Source organism: Xenopus laevis, chromosome 4L, assembly GCF_017654675.1.
Source record: "Xenopus laevis strain J_2021 chromosome 4L, Xenopus_laevis_v10.1, whole genome shotgun sequence".
NCBI lineage: Eukaryota > Metazoa > Chordata > Amphibia > Anura > Pipidae > Xenopus > Xenopus laevis.
The window spans coordinates 139,256,705-139,270,013 of record NC_054377.1 but is presented as its reverse complement, the minus strand read 5'-3'; the positions used below and the strand labels follow the sequence as shown (position 1 = coordinate 139,270,013).

General features: G+C 42.5%; 1 protein-coding gene across 2 annotated transcripts in view; it reads right to left on the bottom strand.

The window, feature by feature from the left end:
- Window positions 1-1,209: 1,209 nt before the first annotated feature.
- Window positions 1,210-13,309, bottom strand: part of plxnb1.L (plexin B1 L homeolog) — a 148,249-nt gene continuing 136,149 nt past the window's right edge. For both annotated transcript variants that reach the window (XM_041590871.1, XM_018259137.2), the window contains 15 exons: window positions 12,805-12,905; window positions 11,926-12,143; window positions 11,670-11,848; window positions 11,357-11,423; window positions 9,946-10,092; window positions 9,437-9,611; window positions 9,066-9,169; window positions 8,123-8,207; window positions 7,776-7,942; window positions 5,767-5,927; window positions 5,400-5,547; window positions 3,959-4,023; window positions 3,783-3,858; window positions 3,014-3,088; window positions 1,210-2,741 (listed from right to left, as the gene is read on the bottom strand). In XM_041590871.1, the coding sequence (XP_041446805.1) occupies window positions 2,637-2,741; window positions 3,014-3,088; window positions 3,783-3,858; window positions 3,959-4,023; window positions 5,400-5,547; window positions 5,767-5,927; window positions 7,776-7,942; window positions 8,123-8,207; window positions 9,066-9,169; window positions 9,437-9,611; window positions 9,946-10,092; window positions 11,357-11,423; window positions 11,670-11,848; window positions 11,926-12,143; window positions 12,805-12,905 (1,873 nt within the window). In that variant the 3' untranslated portion in view covers window positions 1,210-2,636. The remainder of the gene's footprint in view (window positions 2,742-3,013; window positions 3,089-3,782; window positions 3,859-3,958; window positions 4,024-5,399; window positions 5,548-5,766; window positions 5,928-7,775; window positions 7,943-8,122; window positions 8,208-9,065; window positions 9,170-9,436; window positions 9,612-9,945; window positions 10,093-11,356; window positions 11,424-11,669; window positions 11,849-11,925; window positions 12,144-12,804; window positions 12,906-13,309) is intronic.

Genomic DNA, 13,309 nt, shown 5'->3' with positions numbered 1-13,309 from the left:
TACAGTTTGGCAGTAAACCTAGTTTTACACCAAACCAGGAATTCAAAAATAAGCTCGTTTTGAGGCCACTGGGAGCAACATGTTACACATCAGCCACTTGGGGATCACTGCCCTAAAATATCCTTTCCTTCTGTGATTAATGCCTTTTCTCTTTGCTTCCCATTTTTTATGGTTTATTTCATTTTCTGTTGCCTTCGTCTGTCTCCCTTTCTCACACTGTGTCCTGCCTTCCACTACCCAACCCTGATTATCTGTTATTTCACCCCCCATTCTATATTTTATTGACCTTCACTTCAGTTGTTGTTGGTTTCCCTCTGTCCACCATTGTTCTACTTTACCTCTTCACATATTGCCCTTTCATTAAAACATATAGTTTTTCACACATTTCTTCCCTCCATGCATGGGTTGTGGAGGTAGCTTAGTAGTGGTGCTGTGTTCCCTGGATACCTAGAGTGATATCACAATGGTCACGCAATCAGCAAAGCAAGAACCACACACACTCCTTTATGTGAAAAATTGCTTTAACCAGTCTTTATTCGGCCACAGAGAGTGCAATAGTGGCCAAATAAAGACTGGGTAAAGCCCACCAGTGTGTGTGGTTAATGCTTTGCTAATTGCCTGGCATTTCCAGCTCACTAAGGCCCAAGCATCCCCTACAGGCCCAATATAAAGCAGAGCTCTATGGCAGTTTATAAACCCTCTAGCATTTGTCATTATTTGCATATTCAAATTTCCCACCTCATTTTGCTCTGCCTTTTGGCTGCTTTCTCAAGCTTGCAGACCCTTCAAAACGACTGAGGGGAACCCGCATCTGCTGGGTCATTAGGGCCCATGAAGCCAGGCCCACTGTATTTTCTCCCAGTCCTGCACCGGCCCAGTCCAACTCTGCCAGTCCAATGTCACCCCACAGTATCTGAGTATTAGACAACGATGCACCTAATCCAGGATTCGGTTCAGTATGTGGCTGAATCCTTGTGCCTGGTTGAACCGAATCTGAATCCTTAAAATGTATTTAATCTCACAGTGCCTGTGAGTTTCTCTTTTTCCCTCCTGCCCCTGATTTGCATATGCAAATTAGGATTCGGTATTCGGCCAAATATTTCACAAAGGATTGCAGGGTTCAGCCCAATCCCAAAATAATGGATCTTGTGCTTCCCTAGTATTAGCATTACCATAATAACCAAGAACATAGCAACATGGAAACATTGGTAGACATATTAAAGTTTATTAAGTAATCTGTGAAAGAACTACTTTATTCTCATTAAAATTATTTTTCCTAGTAATTTTTTTTACATTCATGGATCTTAATTTCACAGATCTGTAGCATTCTGAGCACTGCCTATAAATTATTAGTCTATTCCTTATGATTTCTCTTACGGGGGAGGGGCTCTCTGTTTTCTTTTTTATTAGTCGGACCATGAATTCTAATTTTTTTAAGGAATAAAACACAGTGAAAAGTGGGATTCTTGCGGCGAAACGCGAAGGGGAAGAATAGAAGAGGCGGCGGTTGCCCAGAGTAGCCTGTGGTCTTTGAAAATAAATTACAGTTCTCCTTTAGTATTTAAATATTTTTCTTTCATTACTACCGTATTTACATGTCCAGTTGAAAGCAGCAAAAAAAGCCACAAGACGTGGGATCCTACGGAGCGGGGGGCAGTGTTGCTCTACAACATAAAGAGACAGTGCTAAATTAGGCTCGTCCATTAGGCTAATAAATATATGCATTGCATCTAGCTCTGTTTAGTGCAGCCATGAAAGATGCATTGAGCAACGATGGAGTTGATGGTGCTGGTGATGTCGGCATCCGAGGTTCCTACAGCTTTTCAACCAGCTTGGATCACGTCATTGGTTGAACGGTGGCAATGAAGAATGGGGTTAGGGGTCGATATAAAAGAAGACGGAACATGATCAAATTCTGCTTGTGTTGAACTATTACAAATGAGAGGCAAATTAAAATGATGGGGTGAAAGAGGTTAGACCTATCATCAGTATACCTGTCCTACAGCTAGTTAGTTACTACTGGTCGGTGTGAAGGTTCAGCACACGCACACAGAGACACAACATAACAACAGGACAGTCAAATGAAGACAGAAGATCAAGTAAAACACGTAGCATCTACAGTACTTTGCCCATACTGATAGCCGATTGGCAGCAGAGAGAGTCTAGAACACTCTAGATCACTCAGGGAGCAGTTTCAGTGACTTCATTAGATTGGCAGCAAAGGCTGTGCCACTTCTTCAGCCAGTAGAGAAGGCCGGTGACCCACCACGTGCCTCGGATCCACAAACACCAGTCATTGTCCAAACTGCGTCCATGGGTCTCTCCCGTTGTGCACGGTTACAAATACATAGACTTGGCACGCGGGCAGATAGAGGTATCCTGGACTTGTTCAACATCCAGGATAACTACATTGTCCCATTCGTGAGATTTAAAAACCAAAAGAACAAATGTTATTACTGTTCATTAAAAAAAAGTATAAAAAATATTTCTGTTTCATGAACAATCGCCTTCTGTGTGCGCTCCCGCCGTCAGCGTATTTTCAGGTCATCCATGCCGGTAGGGTGGCATCTTGGAGACGGCGAGAGCTCTGTGCAAGGGTCTGTTTGGCCACAAATATACAAGTCTTTGAGTCTTGGTCACAAGTCAGTTACTTTGTTCTCCACAGCGGCAGCGATCTGCTGTAGTCTGTAACCCAACTGCATCTTCTGGGCTGTAGAGTCCTCTTCCAGTGCTTCTATAATCTGCCGGGGGAAAAATAAAGGTTATCAATGGAAAACCTATGAAGGTTTTCATTCATCCAGGTCATGTTATATCTATAAGAAGTAAATCTACAGCAACTGGACTTGCTGATTAATCATTGAAGACGTTTCACTACTCATCCGAGCAGTTTCTTTAGTTCAACTGACTGGTGCCAATGGAAATAAGACATATTTATATCCAGGGCTGGATCTCGGTTCAACAGTAACTTATGTGAACTACCACTGACCCCCGACTGAATCAAAGCTGCACTCACCTGATCATAGTATTTATTAATGTACTTGTAGAGTTCGTGCAGAGCCACCAAAGAATTAAGTTCACCTGAGCAATTCTACAAGTAAAAAAAAGGGTTAATAAATCACAATGCACAGGGTTCCTCCCCACCCCAGACACATAGAGGCAGTTTCAGGATCGGACTGGTCCGGAGGGACACCGGGAAAAAAAACAAGGTGGGCCCCAGCCCTCGCAGCCCCTACAGATCCGCTCCTGCCTGAGACCACATGTTACTCCCTGACCCCCCAGTCATGATTGCAGATGGCGCAAGAGAACAGGTGCGGGGTGGGTTGTGAAAGTTGGGGGAAAGTTGGGGCTCTTGTGCACCTCTATCTGACACTAAGCAGGTTCATTGGCTCCTAATAAAACTGACCCTTGTATGTGTGTATGAATGTGATAGGGACCTTAGATTGTAAGTTCAACTGGGGCAGGGAGCAATACCTTTCCGGAAGTGTAGAAACTGTCATAGCAGCAAAGATAGAAACAAAGTCATGTCAATCCCCTTCATTTGGGAATGTTGGACAGTCAGATTTACCCAAACTTTTGGCCATATAAGGAAATATCTATCCTCCTGTTGAGGCCTGACATGTGGATTAAAGAATAAAGTACTAACAGTTATAAAAGTTACTGCTGTGCATCAGCATTCACTTATATATCTATAGAAACCACCATGATGAACAGACCCAAACTCAGTCACACTATTTGCCCCTGGCTGGTCCCTATACACATGCGTTAATCAAAGGGCCACTTACCCTTGAAAGTTCCGCTAGTGCTGAATTCATTTCCTGGTCACTGGCTGAGATGGTTTGCCGGATGTCGGCATAATACCTACAGGGCAAGGAACAAAACCACACACATAGGTCATTGTCTCTACTTGTTATGAGAAAACCCCTACACCCAGGCAAAGAATGACCAGTCACAGTCCTACCTCTCTACCATCTGCTTGTAGCGCGGGATGTCTCTGGCATAAAGCAACTTGTTTATGGGGGAATCCTAGAGGAAAAGTGAAAGGCATCAGTACATGCAGTTATAGGGATATTTCACCATAATAAACTGATCTAACGGACATATGTATCATTATAAACCACCAGCACCCGTTTCTTGGGCACAACTAACCTTGGGATAAGAAGCAGATGTTTTAATTGTATAAAGCAGATTTGTATAAATAATCAGATAAGCAAGTAGGTTTACTTGGAATAGAAAAGATTGACAACTTTTCATCAGCCCTCGTCTGGACCCTCAAACCCAAGTAAATGAGCCAGAGGTGGCGGTGGGGTTGCAATCCATTGATTTCTAGGGGCAGTTTAAAGCAGGACAAAAAACTATGGTCACGAGGGGGTGCTCTTGCTTCATAAAGAGCTTTTGCAGGCCCTAGAGTTGGGGAAAACTTCCCCTGGTCCCTTAGTTGGGTTCAAACCTCAACCCCACCATAAAAATGAGACAAAGGAAAGCCCAAGAGAAAGAAGTCCAGAGAATCACTTGTGGCCTGCAGCATAGACCTTCTTGAATTATATATTAACATTACCCATTAAAGAATAAGTAAAATTAATGTAAAATTGACGAGGGTGCTATTCTAAGCACTTTTGCAATGTACATTCATCATTTATTTTTGTTTTAATTCCAATAGGATACATGTTCTGTAGAATTTTGCAACAACAACGCCACCTGCTGGTCATTTTCTGATCAGTCTGACCACCAAGTAGTCAAGGAAGTTGTCAGGAGAAAGAAAGAGGCAGCTCTGATCTTCTGGTTAGGAAAGATTTGAAAAAAGTTTTTAATTTTTTTCCTAAGCAGAAGAATATCAGACCAGGCATCTTTCTTTCGCCTTCACAAGTTTCACAGTCAGCACCTTCACCTCCAGATTGTTTTAACCCGATGCACGTCCAACGGTTTCCACCTCCAATCCGTTCAATCAGACCACATTAGTTATTGACGGCACCAGTCAGTGATTTATTTTCTTAAAATGCCTTTATTGGGACATGGGCTCTGACCTCAAACACTTGGCAACGTTTCAGACCATTCTTGGTCTTTTCTCAAGCCACTCTTTCTTTCTCCTGACAACTTCCTTGACTACTTGGTGGTCAGAAAGGTTGGAAAATGACCAGCAGGTGGCGCTGTTGTAACAAAATTAATTTATATTAACAGTACATGTATCTCTTAATATCTTGGAATTAAAAAACAAAATAATGTACATTGCAAACGTTCTTAGAATAGCACTCTCATCAGTTTTACATTCACTTATTTTAGAGGTTTACTTATCCTTTAAACAATACATGTACTTTGTACATTTGTTTCACCCACCACAAGGGTCCCCAAGTTCAGTGCAACCCAAATATCTACTGGTTCTGCAGAATGAACTCTCTTCTTACCCTTCCTAACTTGTGGTCAGCTAGAGTGCAGGAATCCATAAAGGTTTGTGCAATGACTGACAGCACAGCGTCCACATTGTCCGACGTCTGCACATCAAATACAAACTGGGGGTTTTTGATGATGTTGATCCAAAACCTCAATGGCAAACTGCAAAGAAAGAGACACTACATAAGCATCACACACAATGAACACAAAACTATTGGTTCCTTTATTCAGTGCTTGGATCTAGAAGAGACCATATGACCAATGCTGAGGTTCCAATGACCTTCCCACTGCAGCCCAAAAAGAGCCCACATCCAGCACAATGTATATGAACAGTTCTGGCAGGTGCAGTCTGGGACACCAGAGACTTCAGGTAGCATTTACCTGTTTGTTTTCCATATGTGGATGGTCTCTGGGTCATTGATACCATGGCTGGTGGCCTGCTCATCCAAGAGATCGAAGAAATACTTGACAGCGAGGGGAACGGGCCGGCTGGTGCTCAGTATGACCTGGAAAAGGTCGTCTACAAACTTCTGCAGAGTTCCCTGAGAAAACAGCAGAAATCTATGAAGGTGTCTGTTGATATCATGGAAAATGAATGTTAAATGTGTCATATCAGAGGGTACTTTGCTGGGTTTGGACCAGGGCAGTCCCACAGGTGGTGCTTCAGCCAACGGCAAAGTACATTATAAGGCAGAAAACAGAGACAAGTGAGGTGAAACCCATCTTTCTATCTTCTCTCTCAAAGGGGTTGTTCACCTTTAAATTAACTTTCAGTTTGATTGTAGAGAGTTAAATTCTGAGACAAGTTGAAATTGGTTTTCATTTTTTATTATTTGTGGTTTTTGAGTTATTTAGCTTTTTATTCAGCAGCTCTCCAGTTTGCACTTTCAGCAATCTGCTTGCTAGGGTCCAAATTACCCTAGTTACCACGCATTGATTTGAATAAGAGACTGTAGTATGAATGAGGGCATAGAAAGTTGAGTAATAAATAGTAAAACATTGCAGCCTTACAGAGCATTTGTTTTTTAGATGGGGTCTATGACCCCCATTTGAAAGCTGAAAAGAGTCAGAAGAAGGCAAATAATTCAAAAACTATAAAAAGAAAACAAAAAAGAAGACCAATCAAAAAGTTGATTAGAATTCGCCATTGTATTACATACTAAAAGTAAACTTAAAGATAAACCCCTTGAAGGGGCCTCGGTCTCTCAATGTCCATTTTCCAAAGCAAACTCTATCTTGTATCATGGACATTATGCAATTTATCTTATTTCTTCATTAAAGATATTTTTAGATGGATCTTCCCATTAATCACAGAGTTAATTAGGAGGACATAGCTCCTCTCTTCATATTCACATATCTGAGTGAGAGCTGCCATGCTGCTTACCTAGAATGATGAATTCCCTATTGACCTCCAAACAAAAGTGCTCCAAGTGGTCATAAACATATGGGAATATTGCTATTTCATGGACTATGGCAGAGTCATCATTCCACCTCCACTTCAGTTACATTTCCAGAATGGGCTTCCAGGAAGAGCCCTGGGGCTGATACATTAGAAGGTGATAATCCTTCCAATCAGTGAAACGGCTAAAGTTACTACATGATTGTGTAGAGAAGGGGTTTTTAGCCCTTCAGCTGCCGTAGGAAACAAAATCCCGCATCCTCCTCACTTGCACGAAGCTTTGGTTTCCTGTACCCTCTGTACATTGACAAATCTCCAATCACTTTCTCATGCCCTGACCTCCTCTGTCTGTGAGATCTCAAGTGTTTGAGTTCCTCTCTGTTATATCTACTTGGCCATGTTCTTCCAATCTCATATTTAACTCAGTCAATCATATCGTACCCATACAGCACCCTCTACTCCCAGCCTATCAATCAAAGCAATCAACACCATCAACTGGCACTCAGATTCTCTTCCTGGGAATCATCTTTCATTCTGAACTTTCCTTCACCCCCCTCCCACACTCTCTAAGAAAATATTGCTGAATGTAAAAAATACTGTCAGACTATTATAATTTATAACCCAAGAAGCCATAAAAAAAACTCCTTGTAATTTTACATTCAGATCATGGCAGCATTTGCTCGCAGGCCTCTAGCTGACTCCCTTCCCATCTCCATTAACTGAAAATACTGCAGTCATTCTGTATTCAGTGCGCCTCCCAGTTGAACCTCCTCCTCCTATATCTTTTTACTGTAAAAGCCTTTACATGTACCCAATTCTGGATGCCAAGGGATCATACCAATCATACTGACTTCATGGCTCTGTATATACCATTAGCACCTTCCTAGAAACCTGGTGGGCCTCCAGTGAAACCAACTATGACATCCCCAGACTGTACATAGAGAAAATAAATGACATCACAAACAAGTGAAATCATCAGACATCCTCTTACCTTCATGGAGAGCAGGCGAGTCAGGTAGATTTCAGGAATGGCTTTGGCACGCTCTCTGTCTCGTAGACTTCCCCGTCTGTGTTTCAGAAGTTCTGGTTCATCCGTCGGTTTAACAAGGTGCCAAACCCTTATCCCACCCTCGTCTGCATCTTCCAGCATAGGGGTCTCTGAGAGAGGAAAGAGGGAGCAACTTTACTTTGCTACTCAAAGCAGCCAAAATCTGCCCCTCACACAACATGATCCATAAAGGTGGAAATACATGTTACCAGAAGAGGATGCAACACTTGTGAAGGAAGTCTAATTATTCCAGAAAAGACTGCTATGGTATAACATAAGCGCCAACTCACTCTCTCCTGGGATGTAGTCGTGGTTTTCTGGGTGGATGTGTTTGCTTAGACGGGGCACCAAAGCCACTGTCGCTCCATCTGGAACCTGCACAAAGTAGAGAGTTGGTTAATTTGGTGACAGAAGCCCTGACCACTGTGGTCCATATCATTATAATTTCCTAGCCATGCACAAAAGTCAACTTCTAACTCATTTTAGAAACGTGAAGGACAAATATTTTTTAATCCCCCAAAATACTAACACATAGGTGTACTGGCATCACTATTGTCTACAGATGAGATTTGGTATATTACCCAGCAGACCAAGTGGGGAACTTGTACAGGCCAGTGTTACAGGGCAACTCCACAAAAACATAACTTAAGCTTTCTGAAAAGTAAACATAATTTCAAGCAACTTTGCAATATACATCAATTAAAAAATAGGCAGACTTTTCATGATTTTTAATGGTTTCTGACAGTTCCCTAAGCCTAGCCCCTGCTCTCCTGCTGATCTCTCTGACTACTTTGCTGAGCTGGCTGACTACTGTTACTTTGTATCAACAGCCATCTGTCCTCAGCCTGCATCCTCCAAACCCCACAATTCCCTGCACACGTGATTTCAATAAGGAAAGGAACATCCCAGTGCAATGCATTGTGGGTTATGTAGTTCCTGCATACTGTCTGTAAGCTGTGGAGAAGTTGTTACAATTTGTAACATCAGTGTTTAGTCTCTCCTTCCCTGCCAGGATTTCAAATGATGCAGAAAAAGAAGAACTGTTAAACAGCTGGATTTCGGCATAGAAAATGAAATTTATTCATACTTTTTGAAGGTAACTGTGATGGGTATATTAGGGGTTTCTGTGTTATGTGGGCCTCTTTATCAAATTGAAGGAGGAATGCTGTAGCAGTAATGTAGTGGGATCTAGATGTAGCTACAAGTGGGAGAGCTCCCTGTGCCAAGTCTCACCTTGTAATGCTGCAATGTATTCACTCGTTTCCAAGACCCGTGCACCACTGATGTCAGATCTTCATCAGAAAGGATGAGATGACCGGCCAGCCCTGATCTCCATTCTGCAGAGGTTATGGAATAAAGTAGAGGTTATAAGGATGTTTATACACTGGTAACTTGTGGGGACAGCTAGGAAAACAAATATTCATCCAGATAAACCATATTTTCCATCTTTCCTATCAAGTTGATTGCAAGAGGGCATTGAAAGCCACAGATAAACGAAGGCTGAAGGTATTATTTGATATAACTTATGGGGCCCCTCAAGGTCTGTTTTGCCCTAGGCTACATCACCACTAAATGTGGACCCTCCTATAGACAACCTGACTCACCCAAGTCCAGAGCTTCAGGGTTCGGTCGGTGACAGCATGCGGTTCCCTTGTAAATCTGGTCAAGGATCTTTTCTTTCACTTGAGTGATGGTGTCACAGTCGAGTAATTTCACCGGCAAACCTTGTTCCTCTTCGCAAGTGATGCCAGTGTTAGTTTGCATTATGGCATTCAGCGTCTACAAAGAATTATGTTCAATGTTAAGTGCACCCCAATCTATGTACTATTGGGAAAAATCACTATTTTACTCTGAAGTAGTAACCCATAAGAACCCATCAGGAAAAAGCTAAGGCCAGTCAACTGAAGTAAGATTGATGAAAGCAAAAATCTGATCTGGTTGCTATGTTTTTTACTTTATAGAACATATGTTCCAATCCTTTATTAATTCTTGACTACAGTGAGAAGTAATCGGGACAATATATTGTTCGCTATGGTTCCTATTTTAACCGAGTCTAGAGCAACCGTAATCATTACAATGGTCTCCTGACAAAAAAGCAACCCCAAGAGCTCACCAGAGTTTTGTATTCTACGTCATCCCTCAGTAGGCGGTTATCATTCAGAGTGTATTTGGCCTTCCCCGTCACACAGTCTACTGGTCCTTTGTCCACTTGGTGCTTTATCCCACGGAACAACATATAAAGTGGTTCTCCGGCTGAATCCTGCCATGAGAACACAAGATTTATTTGATATGAGCCATTAAACTAAATTCAAACACAGTTCAACCTACCCAGTGTACTGAATAACTTTGTATACATGATGTGATAACCAGCCTGGAGTTGAACCGGGGCCTGGTGCACCTGTGCTGTTTGTATTACCACTACTCTATGGTCTAAGGCCCTGCTTCACTCCTATGGCTATGCTTGGTATTGCTAGTAAGCATGGCTTTGTTTCACCTGTTGCCAATCTGGCCACAGATGATTTGTATAAGCCATTTGACTGGCTATGAAGCCCCTTAAGGTGGCCATAGACGCAAAGATCCGCTTGTTTGGTGACATTGCCAAATGAGCGGATCTTTCCCCGATGTGCCATTAACGAGCAGAACGATCCGATTACGATGCGCAATGGGCTCCGACGGGATCGGTCGGGTCAAAATCAAACCTGTCCGATCGACCAAACGACCGATCTCCGCCGGACGAAAGATGTCGGCACTCTCCACACACGATCCGAAAATCGCATGAATCCTCGATTCATACTATAGGATGTGTGCGTCTATGGCCAGCTTTACTCTGCTGTAACGCATTGCCCAGTATAGGTCTATGTTCCATGGTTCTTGGGTGTGATTTATATTGTCTAATCCTGTTATTGACCACTGCCTTACCTTGACCTTGCTAATCTGCTGCCTGAACTGACCCCTGCCTCCGCTTGACTATTCTTTGGATTCTGAATCTGTACTGCGCTTCTGATCTGTGTATGACCCTGGCCTGTGACCTTGACTACGTTTCTGCTTCCTGTATTGGTACAGTACAGTCTGTTTGGTTTTGAACCAACCTGTCCCCTGACCTCACTCCTTGTTCTCCGTTCCAGTTATATGTTACGGTTCTGTTGCCTGCCCAGAGCTTCCCCCTTGGTCCTCTCACATTAAGTCCTGGCGGCATCCGAGTAGCAGAGGGCTCCTCCTGAAGCCAAAGGCGGCTGCAATAGGCAAAAGTGTGAGCCGTGACCAGGACCTTGGGTTTTACTCTGGGTTTTGGGATACCATATGTTACACATGAGAAGACAACTGTGACAGGGGTGACCTTGCCTACACATAGATTATGGCCTCCTGGCCTTGTGACCAGAGTTTGTAAACATTAAATGTAAAATATTACCCAAATCCATGTGGGTAGGTGGCATCTTGGAGTTATAAAGTGGTGGGAGAACCAGTGCTCTCTCCCTCTACCAACTGATAAAGTAATTATCCAATATTCAGCACTCACTACTTACCCTCACAAACACATATAGACAGATGGACATCCAGTTGGTCAGCAGCTTCTCCACCACTGTCTCTGTCCTACAGCAATGAAGATCATAGATAAGAACCCAACAGCAGAAACTCAACCACATGTAGTAAATTCAGGGAAAAAGTGTCTTCCTCTCACAGGTAACCTTTCTTTATCAGTGACTAATAGACCACATTTACTCAGCTGAGGAACTACTAAAGCCTTGACCCTTCTTCTAAAAGAGAGATGTTGGATCATTATAGTGGATAAGAGCACCATAAGACCATAAGGAATGTGCACAGTAGGGAGGTCTTTACCTTCTTAGCATGAGCTTTGGGTTCTTGGCCACGTACTGTTCCACCAGATCATTCAGGAGCGTCTTCAAGATGTCAGTGAAGTATTCCAACTTTCCATGCAGAGATACAGTTAGAAGAGATGCCACGTAGGCTCGGTCTCTTGCCGAAAATGTGCGCTGGCTTTCCAGGGTGTGTATAAACTAAGATAATCAACACAGAGGATGTTAGCAGCTTAATGCAAATAAAATATATCTAGCAGAAGGAAATGCTTCTGTACCTTGGTAAGGAAGAGCTTGCTGTTAAGAAGGTTGGAGAGCTGGACCAAGCCCTGTTCTACTGTCTGCCGTCGACCTTCTGGCACATCTAAGTCTCTCTGCAATGGCGACTCTCGGTGACCAGGGAAGAAAATCCTCTCTGCGTAGGATTTGTAATCCAGGAATGGGATACCGGTGCCAACCAGGTCACTGGTAAGGTCCATCATTTCGGTCATCAGGTCTGTCAGTCAATAAAGAAGTCACAGTTATCATTGATTACCATGTCTAACTCCTCCTTAAAGGGGTCTAACTAGGAGTGAGCTTGGCTAGAGCATCAAGGATGGAAACCAAAAACAGATTCCATAGTTGGGCTTTACATCCATTGTATGATCTTCTAAGTGTTAAGAAATGTCAAATTTGGATATATTTTGGTTTGCCTGCCTGTGAATCCCACCCCCCCCTATCCTTCTTCTTTTTTCGGTACCCCTTTTTATCTCTCCTTTTTTTGAAAAAAACATAAATAAAGTACGTGAGGGCGACCACACTTCATTGGAGGCATTCTGCTTATGTCTTCAGAGAACAGATCAACCAAGTGAACCTACATGGTAGCTCCATATTGTATTGCTATAGGAGGACGTTGTATTAAAGGGGAGTCAAGGTGATACAACCACATTTTTGGGTTCCAACCCATAGGTTAGGAACTCCTGATATACACAGTAAGCTACTGTATGTCCTCTTTTTATTCAGGTACAAATGGCAGGCGTTACACAGTAAGCTCCAGTATATTTTAGATTCAGTCAATGCATTACATGCTACAATGGTATCTTATAGAGATATTCATTTGATCAGAATAAATATGAGCATCCAAATGAGCAGTGCAAGTCTATCCTGTTAGTCTGTACCTGTGAATTCCTTCTTGCAGCGATCTCTGACACTGGTTTCCAAGTTCTCCAACTGGATCTGGACTTTCTTATAGTCCCGCAGGGCCTGTTTGCTCTTCCGCCTGGAAAAAACTTCAATATTTAGATAATTTTGCTCAATTACCATGATTCCCTAACATTCCTAAATACTCAGTATTGCAGTCAAAGCCTTGTGTTGCTGCCCAAGCAATTAAGTTAGTGAGTAGAGAAGAGTCATCTGACGTCACATCTCAAGACTTGTCTTTTCTCACACATTTGTTTTTTTCTATAACTGTGTCCAGTCTACTGATATGGAGAGCAGGTGGCACTGTTGTTAAAAATAGAACAAAATTACATGAATTGCAAGAGTGGTTAGAAGGAGGCTCTGAGCAATTTTACATTCACTCATTTCAAAGGGCTTATAATTTGTTTAAATGGGCAGATCTGTAGTAATTCATTTATCAACTGCCATTGCATCTATAGACGTTTTTTTATCTGTTGCTACATA